The sequence below is a fragment of the Carassius auratus genome, chromosome 28 (genome assembly GCF_003368295.1).
Source record: "Carassius auratus strain Wakin chromosome 28, ASM336829v1, whole genome shotgun sequence".
Classification (NCBI taxonomy): domain Eukaryota; kingdom Metazoa; phylum Chordata; class Actinopteri; order Cypriniformes; family Cyprinidae; genus Carassius; species Carassius auratus.
In genome coordinates this window covers 26,557,280-26,576,035 of record NC_039270.1, presented here as the reverse complement: position 1 = coordinate 26,576,035, position 18,756 = coordinate 26,557,280, and the positions used below count along the sequence as shown (strand labels likewise).

Below are 18,756 nucleotides of genomic sequence, written 5' to 3'. Positions count from 1 at the left end.
CTCTTCACATCAGTTCAGTCAGTGTACTGTTTGAGTCAATGAATTACTCCGGGATATTGGTTTGTTTTAACTCAGAGGGAGTGTCAGAAACATTAAACAAGTTAACAGCTTAATTCATCTGTGGATTAATGCGCATTGGAGACGCGAACTGTTTAAAACGATTCAGTTCGATTTGGTGGACTGTTTCAAAAAGATCCGGTTACATCAAACGATTCGTTCGCGAACCAGATATCACAAAACTGCTTTGTTTTTAACTGTCTTACAACAGACACGGAAGAGAAGACAATGCTGAATAAAGTCGTAGTTTTTGCTCTTTTTGGACCAAAATGTATTTTCGATTAAATTTCGAAAAATTCTAAATGACCCTCTGATGTCTTACGTGTTTGAAACAACATGAGGGTAAGTTATTAATGACATCATTTTGCAAATTGGGCTAACTAACCCTAGTAACCATTTTTTGTTTACAAGAAGTTACAGTCAAAGGAATTGTGATTGTCCTTTAGGTTAATCATTTGAAATAGTAAAAACAATATGTTCAAACTTTTGACTACTTTCTTTAAAGGGGGGGTGAAATGCTAATTCATGCATACTGAGTTTTTTACACTGCTAAAGAGTTGGATTCCCATGCTAAACATGGACAAAGTTTCAAAAATTAAGTTGTACATTTGAAGGAGTATTTCTGTTCCAAAAATACTCCTTCCGGTTTGTCACAAGTTTCGGAAAGTTTTTTTCGAGTATGGCTCTGTGTGACGTTAGATAGAGCGGAATTTCCTTATATGGGTCCTAAGTGCGCGCTCTTCTACCGAGTACCCGAGTTACTTCTATCAAGTAAACAACATGCGATGTTGTCATCAAACTGCAGTTTCCACATGTACAGCTTAAAAAAAAAAAAAAGACGACAAAGTGGAACTTAGTCATTTTCCAAAACCGCTAAGCAAAATATATACAGTTTCAGTACATACCACATAGCATACCGCCTTTGCTGCTCTTGTTAAATTTCAGCCTCTGGATCTGTGTCACAGCTTCCACATGCTCTCAACTCAAAAGCCTACTGGCGCTCGTGATTTTTTTAGCTCCGCCCACACGTCACGCCTCTATGCGCTCGTGTTTTTCCGGGAAAAATCGGTACAGACTATCTTTCTCTTATAAATATAATAAAAATAAAGACTTTTTGGGTTATGAAGGATGCAGTACTACTCTATAGGTACTCAAGATTAACAGGATATTGAGTGAAAACGAGCATTTCACCCCCCTTTAATATAGCTACATAACACAATACTTCTACTTTTACTTTCAGTACTTGAGTAGTAAATTTTAAAATAGACTACTCTCCAACACTTATTTGTTAAAATTTTACTTTTTGCTATATAAACTGTATATAAAACCATACTATCATATAACATGCTGTGAAATGTCCTTACTCCCACAGTGTACTGTTGCTTTTTAATCATACTCATCCTTCTTTCCTTCTCTTCTTTCTTTAGAGTTGCTGGGCTCTGCCAAGAAGGTGAACGTCAACTTCCAGGACACTGATGGGTGAGTGGGACATATAAGGACTTTATATGGCTCCATGTGGCAGTCTCTTGTAAACATGATCGTTCCTGTCTGACTGCCAAATATCCTCGGGATCTGCTAGAGTTCTTGTGTGCTTGTTGGATTAGAATTTTTTTTATCCAAGTCTCTTTCCCAGTCACTCTCTTTTGTCTGTTTATCGAACTAGCCTCCATATACATATTGTTTGTTAATTTCTTTCTTAACTCCAATCCAGCATCTAGGGATATATTCATGGTGAGAACCAGTTAATCCATACACAAGTCCATATACTATACATTAAATAACCATATCAATCCATAACTGCTCTTTAATTTAAACTTAATCAGTGCTTAATTATTATACAGTGGTTAAAAATGTGGTATTTTTGTAAATAAATGTATCACAGACACGTTTTTAAGCAAAACATAAAAAGTAGTTTTTTACATTTATAATTGAAAAGGAGCATGCTCAAAATTGAGACAAAAGAATTTGAACCCTTTTTGGTTGTCAAATGTTAAAGAAACATGTTACTATGTTTTAGTGCTGTCAAACTGCGATTAATCACATCTAAAAGAAAACTTTTTGTTTATATATTATATGAGTGTGTAATGTGTATATTTATAATGTGTATATTTATTATGTATATATGAAAACAAACACATGCATGTATATATTTAAAAAAAAAGAAATTATATATTAAATATATTAATATATAATATGAAATGTAATAATATAAATGTATATATATATATATATATATATATGTATGTGTGTGTGTGTGTGTGTAAATATTGTCAAAATATATACTGTATGTATGTGTATTTATATATGCATAATAAATAAACAGCATACATATATTATGTAAACAAAAACATTTATTTTGGATGTGATTAATTGCGTGTTTGACAGCACTCTTTTTTTCATTTGAAGTAGAACTTCTTTTTGGCATTATAATTTTAGTTAGTAATAAACTAAATACCAATGCATTCAAAGCCAGGTTCTTGCTGTATATTAAGTCCAGAATGTTTTTTATTCAGAGCTGTTCAATGAGATTTGGCAGAAAAGGTCTGTAAGCATTGAAAAATAAAACTCTTTTACTATTTTATGTTTAAACCACAGATGGCAAAAGCGATCGATTACATAAATCTATAGTATACGTTTTAAAATGTGTCTTAACTGTCCAAATGCTTTTTGGGACTGTTCATTGCACAGCATAATTGTATGTCGATTGCTGATCAAAATAGCTAGATTATAAGTATGACATATTTGCTCTCATCCAAATTGCTTCTGCCACATTGAATAACTCTTTCAGCTGCCCCTTAATGTTTGTTCAGCTCTATCCAGCGTGTTTCAGAGCCAGAGAGCATTGTGTTATTTGTGGCAGTGTGTTATTTGTGCTAGCGTCATAGAGCTGCTTTGTTCCAAATATCCTGTATCCGGATGTTCTAGTGGTGTACTGTACATATTGGTTGTGAATCATGCACTCTACTGAAGTTTTTCTTGAGTAAAGAAGAGCTGAAAAGAAGAATCTGTGTTGAGATATAATGCAAAGGGTGGTTTGTGGTTTGGCACAGAGCACACAGACACCTGGACTGAAGCATAAATGTTTCTAGTGCTGCAAGGTCAGTTATTTCTGTTGATGTAGCTTAAAAAAAAGAAAAAAACAATGGAATACAAAAATAGATTCAACAAAATTAATGAACCTAGTCAAACCAAAGATGTAAACTGATTCTCTGTCATTTCATTTTGTAAGAGTGCCATACAAATACTAACCATGGGAATATGTTGACTTTCATGAACGATGGTGATCTGAACCACCAACTTTATTTGTAGGGGTGTGCGATACTGACAATTTTGTAAATAAAATTGTCTGAGTGTATTTTTGTGGTGGTACCTTGACTGATTTAGTCCTATCATGGATTAATAAATATGACTCTAAAACCACCAGTAGGTGGTGGGACGTCCCTGTCTTCATTAGTGATTCATTTAATCATTTGTTTAAATGTTAGGTTCAGAATGCTGATTCATTTAGAAATGAAGCAAGCGACTGTCTTTATGAATGGTCATTGAATTACAATTTTTGTAAACTGAGTGACACATCGTCACAGCAATTACTATATTTTAATAGATGATAAATATTGCACACCCCTGTTATCTAGTGATAATGTAAACATTAAAAACATTGGGCTCCTAAAAGTGTATTCTTTTTCTTTTCTCCAGCCTTTAAAGGCCTTGTGGCGAAGACAGGATTCCACAGAAATTGCACCTCACACACAAAAGCACAGTCATACACACGGTGGATGGGCAGGCTGCCATAAACACTCACTAATTCTCACATGTGCAGACGGATGGGCAAACACACACTGACGCACTCTCACACATGCGGTCAGGTGCAAATACACAAACATCATCTAACAAAACTACCCTTAAACCGATCACAACAACATAGTTAGACTTTTTACAATGACCCAAAAAATACAGCAGGGGCCTGTCCTGCTTTGAGCTCAGACATCCATAGATCAAAGGCTGTTTTATTTTGCTGTAGTCTGTCAAGCTGTGAAAGCGGCAGAATAATTTAAAAAAATCTCTTCTATTGATCACTGTCACTGAACACTTCATTTTCCAGCGATTTTTGTCGACTTGATTGCACTGATACTATTTAAACTGAGCTGAGCTGAGCTGGATGAGGACATAATTGAATTCAATGATGAACTGCATTTGTGCTTTATTGACACACTATTTTCATATTTAATCCTGTTCAGTTGCTTTGTTACAGTCTATATTGTAAAAAGCGCTATATAAATAAAGGTGACTTTGACTTGCCCAACAGAGGCATTCATCATCACAGCCCTGCTTCATGGGTTTTAAGGAAATGAAAGCTGTAACACTAAACCGCTGTATACCTCCTCCACGCACAGTATTTACACGCGCAGCCTTCCTCTGGCCACATTTGTATCAGTGAGATAAATGACTCACACATTAATTCCTTCTCCATAGACTATTGCTTTCTTAGCAGAGATGAAATGATGTTTTCTGCTGAGTGGAGAATAGAGCAGCAGCAGTGAGGAAATGCAGTGTGGGATGATCCCTGTTTTCGGAGGTTAAACTGCCAGTTGGATGGGTGGTGGTCCTTCTAGCCTTGAAATGACAGTCAGACATCAATACACACTCCCCTGCAATCACTTTAATATCTCACACCCTGTGTGATTGTGAGGTCCAATGAAGGTGACACTGAAGAGCTGCACATGGATCAGCTACAGTGGATTAAATTTAAAATATACGAGTAAAGTTAGGCCCAATCCCAATTCTACCCCTACCCCTTCACTTGAACGTGCAAAACAGAGGGGTAGGGGTGTCTCAATTCTTTTTTGGTTGAAGGGAAAGGGGTAAGGGGAAGGGCCAGATAGCCCTTCAAAACGATGTTTTTTTGGGACCACATTCAAACGAAGGGGTATGAATTATCTAGGAAACATGGCTGCTACAAAAATGCTACATGGCTGTCTATGAATGTAAGCTTTTTTGGCATAAATAAAGATTTTAACGAAAAGTAATCATTTGTTTTATGTTACATTCAATTGTGAGTTCATATTAATGGTCATGTTACTCAAAGAAATATTTGCAAAAAATCGCTAATATTTGCTAACTTCCTATCATTACAGACTGCATGATAGTGCCACAGCATATGTTTGATCAGGGCCATAACTGCCGTAGACTAATCCCCCCAATAATTAGAAATCGCTAAACCATTTTCTCAAATATTGTCTATTCGAGAGAGAGAGAGAGGGAAATGGAAGTTGTGTGTTTTGTGCGTTTATGTTTTTAGAGTGAGTTTACTTAAAAACAGCGATTGTATCCTCTCGTCGCTAGAAAATATAATGTAGCGATTCAATATTTAAATTGTATTTAATAAAAGTCGTGGGGGCAGCGTTGACAAGTTTATTTTCTCCTGGATGTGTGAGCTGTGCGATTTCTGGTTTGTGTGTGTTAGTAGGCAGCTCATTAATACAGAACGATAATTAAAGGCTCTAATGTACACCATTTTACTGTCTATGAATGCACAGCACACCAGTATATGTGTGTAATGTAAGAGCTATACTACAATCGCTGATGACGTGTGACGTTATGGTAGTGGTGTCCCAATCCTTAGGGGAATATTTTCTCCCCTACCCCTTGACACTCTGTTTCAAGGGACAAGGTGAAGGGGTATAAAATAGAATTGGGATTGGGCCTTAGTCTTTAATATTAGCCAATGATATTAGTGAGTAAGATTCCAGTGACAAGCAGTTTGTCTGTACAGACCAGACGATACACAGCTATATGACGCAACAAAATGAATCAAACCTTACAGACAAACAGAAGCACATGTGGACAGGCTCTCTAAAAACTCAATGCACATAACGAAAAACATACGTTTATAATCAAATTCATAACTATTAAACCATTTTTAAGATTATATACTGACTATATCTTTTTTTAGGGGAAGTCGTGGCCTAATGGTTAGAGGGTTGGACTCCCAATTGAAGGGTTGTGGGTTCTAGTCTCGGGCTGGACGGAATTGTGGGTGGGGGTAGTGCATGTACAGTTCTCTCTCCACCTTCAATACCACGACTTAGGTGCCCTTGAGCAAGGCATCGAACCCCCAACTGCTCCCTGGGTTCCGCAGCATAAATGGCTGCCCACTGCTCCGGGTGTGTGCTCACAGTGTGTGTGTGTGTGTGTTCACTGCTCTGTGTGTGTGCATTTCGGATGGGTTAAATGCAGAGCACAAATTCTGAGTATGGGTCACCATACTTGGCTGAATGTCACTTCACTTCACTTTATGAAATAAACTTGTTGGTTCGCATTGAGTTCACAGTTTTCATTTTTATCCCTGCTTTTGTTCCCCGGGAACACATGATAGTTAAAAATTGATAGCCTGAATGCACTGTAAGTTGCTTTGGATAAAAGCGTCTGCTAAATGCATACATTAAATTAAATTACATTTTAATTTTATTGGTCAGTTGCGACATTGCGAGGTATGTTATCCCTGGATAACAACCGGTAAAAGCTAATAACACTGGCTCATCCGGGTAACAGCAGTCAGCGCTGTACTCTAGCTTGAACAATTTTTGGTGGAAGCGTTGTGTTTGATTAAAACTCGATTCAAAATGGTGTACAATTATTTTAATTATGTCATCCTTGTATCGCGGACTCACTTTCATTTCATACAAACTCAGCTGCTGCCACTTTGACTACTGCTGTCTCAAATCGATATTTTGTGTCTACGTATTTACTTATGTAGCAAGTAGCCATGTAATAAACAGGATAATGTACATCCAGCCGGTTATAATCTCAGAATAAATCCCTTCAGGCTGATACAAGCCCCCCTCCACTTTGCGTCGGGGTCCTGATCACACGATCGGGGTTTATTCTGAGATAACAACTGGCTGGATGTACATTATCCCTTACTTAAAGCACTTAAAGTACCTGAGATCATCGTCACAGCATGTATATTGTTCAAATCTCAACATTGCAGAAATAGAAAACCGTTTCTAAAATAGAATCTGCTGTCACTCGATGCTGGTTAGGACAAAAACGCTGATTAACGTGAAGAAGAAAAAAAAATATACACCTTTCATTGCGCATCACAGTGTCGTGTCACATCTGGTCAGGAAACAGTGTTAACCATAGCTTCGTGTTCATAATACCTGTTCCAGCATTGCTAAGAAACTAAGTTATTAGTCTATTAAAAAAATAATTGCATTAAAAAAAAACTAAACAAAAGAAACTACACATCTCTCGTCTATAAGTTGCATGATTTGAGGTACCATTCTTAGAAGAAGAGGTTTTAAGAATAGCAGAACGGTAACGCTGTCATAGATCTGTTTTTGTGATGCTTCAGGATCAAAGGTGCGTGAACGAAGCAGCAGGAGCACGGCGTGAGGATTGTCAGGTGCTTGATGCTGATAGGAGGATTGTGTGGTAGAATGTTCCGGTAGTCATCTGCGGGAACAATAAAAACAAAGACGCTTTAGATGGGGCGCACACTAAGCTCTGATTTAAAGGCTTGTTGTGACAATGTTCTAGACAGATTTGTGAAGGCAATGTGTCTCAGTGTGAAGGTCACTGGCACTGACAGCCACACAAACACACGCTCTCACTGCGGTCAGGGTTGAGGCCCAGCAGAGCCACAGCAAAACAGGAGGCTTTCAGTGGATTCTGAGATAAGCTGTGTCTGAAACGAGCTCGAGGAACATTGCTACATGACTGCCATCTACTGTGAGGCTGTGTTCATCAAGATAATCTTACTTTGTCATCTCTTAAATCTCTGTGTGATTGTATCGAACACAAACCATAACTGCTTTCAAACTGACTGGGGATCATACCAACACTGTTTGTCCATTGCTTCCAGGTGGACTCAAAGTCTGTTCTTCCATGACCGGATAAACATAGGGTTGATAGACTCTGTTTGTAGAGGCTTCATCTTCTGTTTTTCAATTCAGCCCACATAAAAATCTAAGATTAATATAGCTGCCAGCCCCCTAAAAAAATCTAATCTTGCTCTTGAAGCAGTCGATAATTCTCTCAGCCACAACATCTCATTTTCAGGTAAGAAGCCGAGTCCTAAGCTGAGTAAGAAGACTGAAATCCTGACACAGCCGCTACGTGTTAGCTTTGATGTACATGTACATTTGCAATGATAGACTTCAGTGTAAAAGAAACAAGAGTCATTGTACAAAAGTGAATGAGAACAGTTTGTTCACTTAAAAGATATGAAAAACCAAACAAGTTGATTATTATGTCATTATGATGTCTCTACCACATGAAATGAGCAGCAGTTCTCTAATTTAACATGCTGCTTTAGCTCAGCAGATAATGCTCAATGTGTGTAATGCTGAGAATCAATGTAATGACTTTATTTTGAGGATCAAAAACGAGCTAATCTATAAACCTGCGGATGTCTTCAAAACACACAGCTTGGGCGGCTACGACTCAGTGGCAGGATTAATGAAGCTGTTCTTTTACTGAATTCATTACCACGCTCACTGAGCATTAATAAAGCTTTAATTGTTATGTCTAAACCCAATCAGCTAATTAGGAGTTTTCATTTCTTGAACTGCAACCCTGCACTTTCTTCCATGCAATTCGTCATCTTTAGACTTTTAATATACTAAGGGTTCCTGTTATTGCTGCCAATCAATATAACAGAAAAAAATATAAATAAATAGTGAAAGCCACTATGTGACTTGCTTTGAAATAAAAGTCACTTTTTAAAAGTGGCATTCATTTAAAGATTTATATATATATAAAAAAAAACTATATATATATATATATATATATATATATATATATATATATATATATATATATATATATATGTATATGTATATATGTATGTATGTGTGTGTATATATATATATATATATATATATATGTATATATGTATATGTATATGTATATGTGCAAGAGTTCTGGTATATAATTTGACTAAATTTCAGGTATGCATTATATATCTGCAGTCGAACTGGTTTTGGATGATAAAACTGGTTGAATTACATTACATTTATTATTTTCTATTCATCAAAGAATCCTATTATATATATGACTGTTACCACAAAAATATAGAGCAACTGTATAAATAAGAAATGTGTCTTCAGCAGCAAATCAGCATATTAGTATGATTTCTGGAGGATCATGTGACACTGAAGACTGGAGTAATGATACTAAAAATACAGCTGTGCCATCACAAGAATAAATTACATTTGAAATGTATAACTATAGAAAATAATCATTTTAAATACTATTTTACAATATAAAATATATACAGTTTTTTCTATATATTTAATCAAATGAATGCAACCTTGGTGAACATAAAACACCATTTTTATCAACCCAAACTTTTCAATGGTAGTGTATAGTAATGTAACAGGTGCCTGCTTTATTTGTCTATATACATATTGATATATATATATATATATATATATATATATATATATATATATATATATATATATATATATATATATATATAATATATATATATATATTTTATATATATATATATATATATATATATATATATATATTTATTTATTTATTCCTTTTCTAACTATTCTTTTTTGGCAAAGCATCAATCTTTGCATGTCGCTAAGCAACACACAGTAACAGCAATTTTCCCATCACCTTGGCCAATCCAAATTGAGAAAATAACATTTTGCAGGTATGTCATACGCACATTGTGACATCCATGTAGCGCCCCTGCTCTCTTCGGTAGTAGAGATAACAGACATCTTGTGATAATAAATCTAAAGTGTTCTCATAAGAGGCTTAATGTTCTTTCTACTCTGAGATCATTCCCTTAAATGGGAGCACTTGTGGGATCTTGATTTATGCGAAAGCAAGAGCCTGTCATTTTGCTGCCTCCAACTTTAATAAAACGATATGAAACCGGCCTTCAAAAAAAAAAAAAAAAAAAGGTTATGGAGAAAGAACAACTGAGAAAAAGTAGAGCTGAGTTATTTCAGAAAGGGATATTGCCAGCACTGACTCGGAGGATTGTCTTGTTTGATGGCATTTTGTTGGAGATAAATGTTTAAAAGGCAGAGGAGCCAGTTGAGCTGTAGGATTATTAACCATGATCCAACTGATGCGGCTGCCAGAAGTGAGATGTGTGGGAGCTCACTGATGGATGAGTAGCAGTTTATTCCATCTGAACAAACACCTTTTAAATTAACAGTGAAATGTGGGGGTCAATAATACAGTCTTTAGCGCTTGTAGTTTCAAAGATCTGCTGGTTACGAATAATCAAAACTAGTTGTTATATTTGCTAACTTGTGCCTTGAAGGCACAATTGTTCTGTTAATATCAGATTACATATACTGTATGAGTAATATGTTTAAGTCTCTATTATGAGTCAAAATCAAATAGTATGTAAATTGGGATCCAAATGTGAAAAATATTGATTGATAAAAATATATATACCCTAATAAAAAAAGTTATACTGTATATATCTAAAAAAAGACATTTATTTCATACTAATTATAGTTTAAACCTGTGAACATATTTACTGACATATCGCACAACACTTTTAAAAATGATTAAACTTTATTTGTAGCACTTGTGGGCAATGCACATTTCTTAATAGTAAGTCTAAAATGTGATTTATTGTCACTATCGATGAGGATTGTATGATCGTTTAATAATATCAGTCTTTAAATGTAAGATATTTCAAGTGTACTTCAAGTATATTTACAACAGTTCCACTTTAGCACAATCAAATATACTTCTGCGTATCTTTAGTTGGAATTTAGCACTACTTATGCACAACTAAAGTGCATTAAGCACAAATTTACCAGACTGTAAGTACACCAGTTTAGTATATTAAAAGTACAAATTAAGGGCTTTTATTAAGTACTTAACTATGTAAATGTATTTGTTATATACTTGGCATGAAATAAATGTATTTGAAATACATTTAAGTATATTTATTAGGGCCGGGACTTACACGCGTTAATTGAGATTAATTAATTACACAAAAAATAACGCGTTAACTAAGATTAATTAATTACAGAAAAAAAAATTCCCGCATTTTTAATAACTTATTTTTGCACCGCGGAACGTTTCTCACTGGATGAGTTTTGGCGGGACCGATTATACTGGAGCACCAACTAGCGTTCGCATATCACCGCAGCACATCCTTTCTTTTACTTTCTATGAGCACATCAAACCTCAAGTATCACCTCAACGCAAAACATATAGCAGCTAGCGTGGACTTTAAACTTTATGTTGAACTATGTATTATTTTGTTGGTGCAACAGTTTATGTTGGAATCTTTATTGTTTTGGCCAAGGTTATTGAGAGTTGGACTTAGTATGTTATGGCCTCTGAAGCAACAGAGAGATGTTTTCTAATAATCAGTGTTTCCAATTTCCTGAATGTAATTGACAGTATTGTGTTTTACTTAAAAAAAAAAAAAAAAAAACACTTTACAGAAGGTTCCAGCACCTATAAGCTTCCTGAATTTCTGAAATTTTCTATTTCTAAATTGTTTCTAAATATGCTATTGCTACACTTCATGGCAAAAATTGCACTGGTCTGCTAGATTTGGTTGAACAAAAATAAACTATTTTGTTGCTTAAGCTTATGTATTCAGTCATTATTCAATGGTATAATATAAATCCATGTTAAAAAAAATTACTTCTCACTGTTCTCAGGTCAAATATTTTTATGCGATTAAAATGCGATTAATTTCGATTAATTAATTACAAAGCCTCTAATTAATTAGATTAATTTTTTTAATCGAGTCCCGGCCCTAATATTTATGTTTCACTAGGGAAAGTATCTCGTTTTAAATGTGGAAGGATGTTAGTGCACACTATTTCTCAAGTTCAAGTCTGGTTTAATGGCCAGGTGATTGGTCAGATGACCTGTCAATCAAACTCCCTGCCAAGGGTCAGCACAAAAATATGCAAATGTATTTAAAATAAATTTTCTTATTTTAATTTTTTTTCACACAGTAATGTTTTAACGTTTTCTATCTCTCTTATAAATCACCAAAGCAAAAACATACACAAAATTACATTTTATGTTCCAGTTCACTTGTAATGATTTTTTAAAAATGATTTACTGTCTCTCATTATGATGCTGATAGTGATAATGATGACGTTGGTGGTAAATAAAATCTCATCAGACATGCTGCTAGTGAATGGAGCAGTCCCGATGTGCTTCTTTTGAAGGGAACGCCTTGGGCTTTAGTACCCTCATTAAGAAAAGTAGGTCAGACAGCGTGTTTATATGGGTTCACCTCACGAGAAAGAAAGACATACATGCATATATGAAGAGACAAGGCTCATTGTTTCTGGCCTACTAATAGAGATAGCGCCACAGAGTGAAGAGGACAATGAATATTGTATGTCGTGTGATGAATGTATGTGGGGAGAGTGGGGTTTTCTGGCCCATCCCCCATCATGCTCTGCTGCAGCGGCACAGTGCAGACCTGCATGATAGTGCCAGTGAGAGAGGGAGAGATGGGTCAGACAGAGCTCCTGTGAGTTTAGTATTCTGCTCTGAGCCGCCACACTCCGAGGGTTTACGTTCACGCTTGCACTGACAGCCTCACAACCCTAGCCATGGTTACAGCATATTTCACACACCAATCACAGAGAGAGAACCCAATGAGGGCTTTTTGTCTGCTCCACTTTGAAGAACCGTCTGCACTCTGGACATGCTGCATCATAATGCATTGTGGGAAAATACTATAGGGCGTTAATGATGCAGATAAACATACAGTATATATAAAATAATCTTTATTGAGGTTTTAACAGTCAGTGTTTAGTCTATATTGTATGTATGTGGGTTGTTTGAATGAAACTGCTGAAAACTTGAATTTGAGAGCATTGGTGTCTGAATTTTGCTGAAATCGCTTTTCAGTTTTACTAATTTATTTACTTACAACCTGATTATGTGTTATTATTGGTTGACTATATTTCTTTGGTAAAAATAACCAAACAAATGTCTCCCAGAATTGTTTAGAGTATCTGTTTATTAATATTTACATATTTAATATTTATAAATATATATTTAAGGTGCATGTGTTTTATAGCGTATTTGTCCAATATCATGAACAAAAATGCTCAATATATTAATTAAAAAAGAAAGAAAAGAAAAGAATAAATGCCAGGATAAACATACCACTTTTCATACCGATTCATACAAAAAAATAAACATAATCAAATATATGCTTTCATGTATGTGCGTGTGCATTTTTATACATTAAATTGTATATTAGGCATTAATACAAACACACACAGCCACACAACAAACAGCACACGGTTTCTTTTTGTGAAAAGTGGGGACATTCCCAGTAGGCCCGTAATGTTTTTTTATACTGTAGAACTGTATATTCGATCGCGCCTCCCAACCACCCTGACAACTTTAACAAATACATATGTCACAAAAAAAGAGCATCAGACCACAAATCAAGTTTGGATTAACCTCATACTGATTCAATTTATTAATTTTAGAAACATACACACATTGTATGTACATGAATGTTCTTGGAGTTCAATTGTATGTGGCTGACAGTATGTATGTGGCTGACAGTAATTCTACATGCTTGCATTAAAATCCAAATTAAATTAAAGTTGTGCATTCTGTTTGATACCTCAATTCACATCCAATACAGGGATTGGCATTCTGACACCTGGCTTATGTTATTTTTTATGTGTGTTATTCACAGATTTTCACCACTGCACCATGCAGCTCTCAATGGAAATGTGGAGGTTATATCACTTCTGCTGGAGTCTCAGGCCATAGTGGACATCAGGGACCAGAAAGGTACCAGATACACATAAGTGCTAAAGTTAACTAAATTATATTTGACCTGTTTGGCTCACAGATTAAAAAAAAAGAAAGAAATTGACAGTATAGCTTTGGATCTCAAATCAACACAGCCTGATAGAAGCTTAACTCTAAATGCATCTTTTTGTCTAATGGGTATTTTTTTATATATTTTTGCAGTGCTGTAATATTAAAAGTCTTTCCTTTCATGTTCCAGGGATGCGGCCTCTGCATTATGCAGCGTGGCAGGGAAAGTCGGAGCCCATGAAGCTGCTACTGAAGTCCGGCTCCTCAGTGAACGGTCAGTCTGATGAGGGTCAGATCCCCCTGCACCTGGCTGCTCAGCACGGACACTATGACGTAGTGAGTGCACACCATGCCCACTGTTCTTCAAAGACTCCATATGAGCTCTGGTGTATTATAAAAAATCCGCCATGTGGTTATGAATACTGACAACTTTGTACCAGAACCTGATGAGTAAATGCTTTGAAGCAAGATCATCCCACACACATGCATTTAATGAAATGCACAAGGCAGACACTTTTCCTGCTCTCTGTCAGAGTTTCTAGCTCCTAGTGAAGAAGCAGCTTCAGTAGATACTATGGTTCTTATTTTCCCTTTTAAAGACTTTGGTTTTTATTTAAATGTTTAAACACGAGATATAAATATGCCATTGTTTTGTGTGGCACTGTTTACAAACAGTCCTGATAGTCTTGTGAATCCATCATCCATCTCTGAAATTATGCGTATATAATAGGGATGCACAAAAATAACATTTTGATCAACATGCCAGAAGCTGTCAATCATTTTTTATGTTATGACTGATAGCTGATATTAAAATTGTGCTAATACTTTAATATAGGGACCGATTCTCTCTATTAACTAGTTGCTTATTAGCATATGTTATTAACATATTTTCTATTTATTAGTACTTATAAAGCACATATTCTGCATGACCATAATCTAAATCTCTAATTAATACATACATTTAACATTTACTGTACCTTACTAATTATTAATAAGCTGTAATTAAGAGTTTAGTGAAGCAAAATACGTAGTGAAAAAAGCGTGACCAAAATTGTATACTATAATGTCTAAAATCATTAAATAAGAAAATAATTCATAAATGAATAAATGTAACAATAAAACATTGTGAGATTGAATAATTCTTGCAAAGGTGACAACACGTAAATGTGCTTCGAAAGGAATATTTTCAGTATTGGCCAATATATATACACTGTTGACAGATACAAATAAATTAAGTTGAAATAAGTTGTATATATGTATATAAAATATTAAATGTAAATATTAATTATATTATACTATAATGGAATATGTGTATGCAGTATAAGATGATTTGAGCTTGTAACTGATATTTTAGTAATATAACAAAAAACTAAGAAAAGGACTAACTGCTGGTTACCTGTTCACAGTCTGAGATGCTTCTGCAGCACCAGTCGAACCCCTGCATAGTGGACAATGCTGGGAAGACCCCACTGGACCTGGCTTGTGAATTCGGCCGGGTTGGGGTGAGTCACATGCTGCTTTTTTTTGGTCACTGTCAAATTACTACTACATCATTTTCCTGACTCTAATTGGCTTTTGTGTGTGTGTATGATGGTCTGTCTGCTCTGCAGGTGGTCCAGCTGCTACTGAGCAGTAACATGTGTGCAGCTCTGTTGGAGCCCAAGCCCGGAGACTCGACTGATCCCAACGGCACCAGCCCACTGCATCTCGCTGCCAAGAACGGACACATCGACATCATCAGGTGAGCGCTCAGAGCCCCGAGACTCTGATGGAAAGACAGGATGCATGGCTCCAGTGCTTTTCTAAAAATAGAAGTCACCCCTCTAGTGCGCTTTTTTCTGACTGCCTGTGCCGGGTCGATGTTACACTTCTGTTTACCAGACACTGAAAATAAATTGCTTATGAATATGGGTTCATTTGTAAGTAACATAGTTCAATAAATAATTTTTCACTTAATTTATTGCTTATTAATAGTACTACTACTACTTATAATGATAATAACAAATATTCAGCATTTCATTTATTCGTGACTGTTCAGAATACATTTACTTAGGTTAACTAGAATTGTTAAAAATGGAAATGTAGAATGTATAAATTACATGTACATACTAAAATGATTTTAACATAAAGAGTGCATGCTTTTTATGAGCTGCTGGCAGGATTTGCACCACATATATTACAGCTATGATGCATCACACGTAGGAATCTCTCGTAACACATCTGTAAACCTGTTGTTTGTGCGAAAAGAAATATATTTCCTGTCATATTTAAGCCTAATTCAGAGTGCACAGCAGCAAGGCACAAGAAGCAATCCATACTCTCTGTGGCACCAACACCAAGGGATTCTGTTGAAAAAAAACTGCATATGCTGGTTAGGTATGTTTTGAAGCCTGTCAGCTGGTTTGAGCTGGTTTAAGGTGGTCCCGAGCTGGAGGAGGTTGCTTGGACCAGCTTAAATCAGCTCAAACCAGCTGCCATGCTTCATGCTGATTTAACAAAATTTACGTTGTTCCTTGAATCGCTCTGCATTTTAACTGAACCAGCACTTTTTTATTTTAGGAGCTAAGAAAGTTGTTCTATTCGTGGTCATAAACATAATCAAACATTGCAGCATGGACTGGAGCTCTGGGATGGAAATGTACAGGGGGAAGGCAAAAGCCTTCATCCTATTAAATCAAGCTGACTTTATGAGCCATTGGTGTGAGTGACGCTGGGTCCCGCTGTGTGTGTTTGAGTGTTAATGGATCCATGTGCTTGATGAAGTGAGACTCTGCAAACAGACGCGCTCTCACTGATGTTAATGAGCAGCCAATGAGCATGTGATGATGATGCAGACGCCGTGTGCAGGTCAGAAGTGCTGGATTTATTGCCACTCATGAGAGAGAAGGGGAAATAGTCAGTCACGTAACATGTATTGCAATATCCATATGTCACGTCATGTTCAACAAAGCCATTTCTGCTCTACTGGCACCAAGCCAAATCGCAAATCCAATTGTTTTCAGATAATTGCACAAAATTATGCCGTTGTTTGGAAGGGTGATCTCTTTTTCCAGGTCATGTCCTGGCCAGGATTTCTGAATTGCCTAAAATGTCTGGGTTTTGGCTTTTTCTTGTTTTTATTTTTTATACTTGCTTAAAGGGTAATAACTGAAAAGTAGTTTTACCAATAGCATGCAGAATTTGTTCATAATTAATCAATCGTGGTGCAAAGAAGGTGGGATTTACAGAGATTTATACAGATTTATTTTATTTTATTTTATTTATTATTATTATTTTTTTAATTCGTTCATTTCCACACTCACCCATTTTGATTGAGTCATTTATCTTTTGTGTGTGTGTGTGTGTGTGTGTGTGTGTGTGTGTGTGATGAGATCTGAGTATTATCAGAAATGGCCTGGAGCTTAGAAATCAGCTTATTAAAGAAACTCTTTGATGAACTGTAAGTCAATTATCATGTGACTTCCCATTGCATTATTATACGAATGCCCAGGGGTCCTCATGCAACTATTTACATTGGATGAGAAATCTATTGCTCCAAATCTCGGCTCAGCCGTGCATTTTGTGCATTGACATACAAGTTCAAAGGAAACACTTGACAAGCCATGTCCTCAGCATCAGCTGCTGTATCTGTGTGCAGACAGCTGCACCTGCTTGTGATGAAGGGCATCTTTCCATCTTTCCATTGCTAGCATGAGCACGGTTGAGTGTGCACGTCCTCAGCTATATTCCTCTGGGTTTGCCAGGCCCCATCCACTCCCTAATACAACACACTGCCATCCATCATTGTGACAGCCAGAGCCAGACCTCCTTCATTATCAGACAGAGATGAGAGGAAGATCAGAGGTGTTCTGCACTGTGCTGCCTTTGTACCATCCTAATGCTACACTGCATGTCAGACATTTTATTGGAAAACAATCAGGCTGACACATGAATCACTGCATCATACAGTACACCCAAATGTTCCTTATTTGATTGATATATGTATAGAACAAATTGTATTATGTATTGTGTGCTTTTTTTATTTAAACCCTCTGGTTATGATTATGATGGTGCATGTATAGGCTCAGTCTCAAGGCTTGTAGTTAACAGGACTATCAGTGCAGTTGCCAATAAGGGTCAATACTAGGTGTCAATACAGATGACAGCATGTGACTGTTTGTCAGTGTATATTCTAGAGCAGGGATGTCACTCTTTTTAGGTCAAGGGCTGGCTTGGTGTAAATATCACTTTAGGCTGGGATTTATTTTGTTTAACCTTGGTGTACCCATGGAGAGTTCTTGTAGTTAATTAAAATGTAAACCATAAAACTTTTTGATATGTGCTTAAAATAATTGTTAACTGAACCCAAAAAAATATATATTTCAACTAGTTGCCAAGAAAACATTTCTCGTTTTTATTAAATGTAACTTTATGTACTAAAAATCTGAAACTGAAAAAAAAAAAACTGTATTGCCATAATTAAAAATAATACTAATAAAGCACACAACAAAATTACAAAACTTCAATTCAATTTCAAATGAAAACAAAATATTAAAATAAAAACTAATTCAAAATTACAAATTATGAAATTATAAAAACTATAATAGAGTCTCAATGATACTAAAATAACACCTCTTGCACATAATGAGACCCAGAATCAGCTAAATGCTGCATTAATAATATCCAAACACTAGGGTAAATCAACATATCAAAATTTAATCATTTCATTCACAAGAGCCTTTATATGTCTTAGGGCCTATAGATGCAATAAATAACCACTAACTAGCATTGCTTTATTTTACATCAGCCAAACCTCAACACAAGGTTTGATCTAAAAAAGAAACTCAAACTTCAGCATCTAATCAATATAACTGTATTAAATCTAAAAACCATGCAGTG

At 35.7% G+C, this 18,756-nt stretch overlaps 1 protein-coding gene across 3 annotated transcripts in view; it reads left to right on the top strand.

The window, feature by feature from the left end:
- Window positions 1-1,488: 1,488 nt before the first annotated feature.
- Window positions 1,489-18,756, top strand: part of LOC113047338 (caskin-1-like) — a 36,022-nt gene continuing 18,754 nt past the window's right edge. For all 3 annotated transcript variants that reach the window (XM_026208691.1, XM_026208690.1, XM_026208688.1), the window contains exons 1-5: window positions 1,489-1,536; window positions 13,751-13,848; window positions 14,069-14,214; window positions 15,285-15,380; window positions 15,489-15,619. In XM_026208691.1, coding sequence (XP_026064476.1) covers window positions 14,071-14,214; window positions 15,285-15,380; window positions 15,489-15,619 — 371 coding nt within the window. In that variant the 5' untranslated portion in view covers window positions 1,489-1,536; window positions 13,751-13,848; window positions 14,069-14,070. The remainder of the gene's footprint in view (window positions 1,537-13,750; window positions 13,849-14,068; window positions 14,215-15,284; window positions 15,381-15,488; window positions 15,620-18,756) is intronic.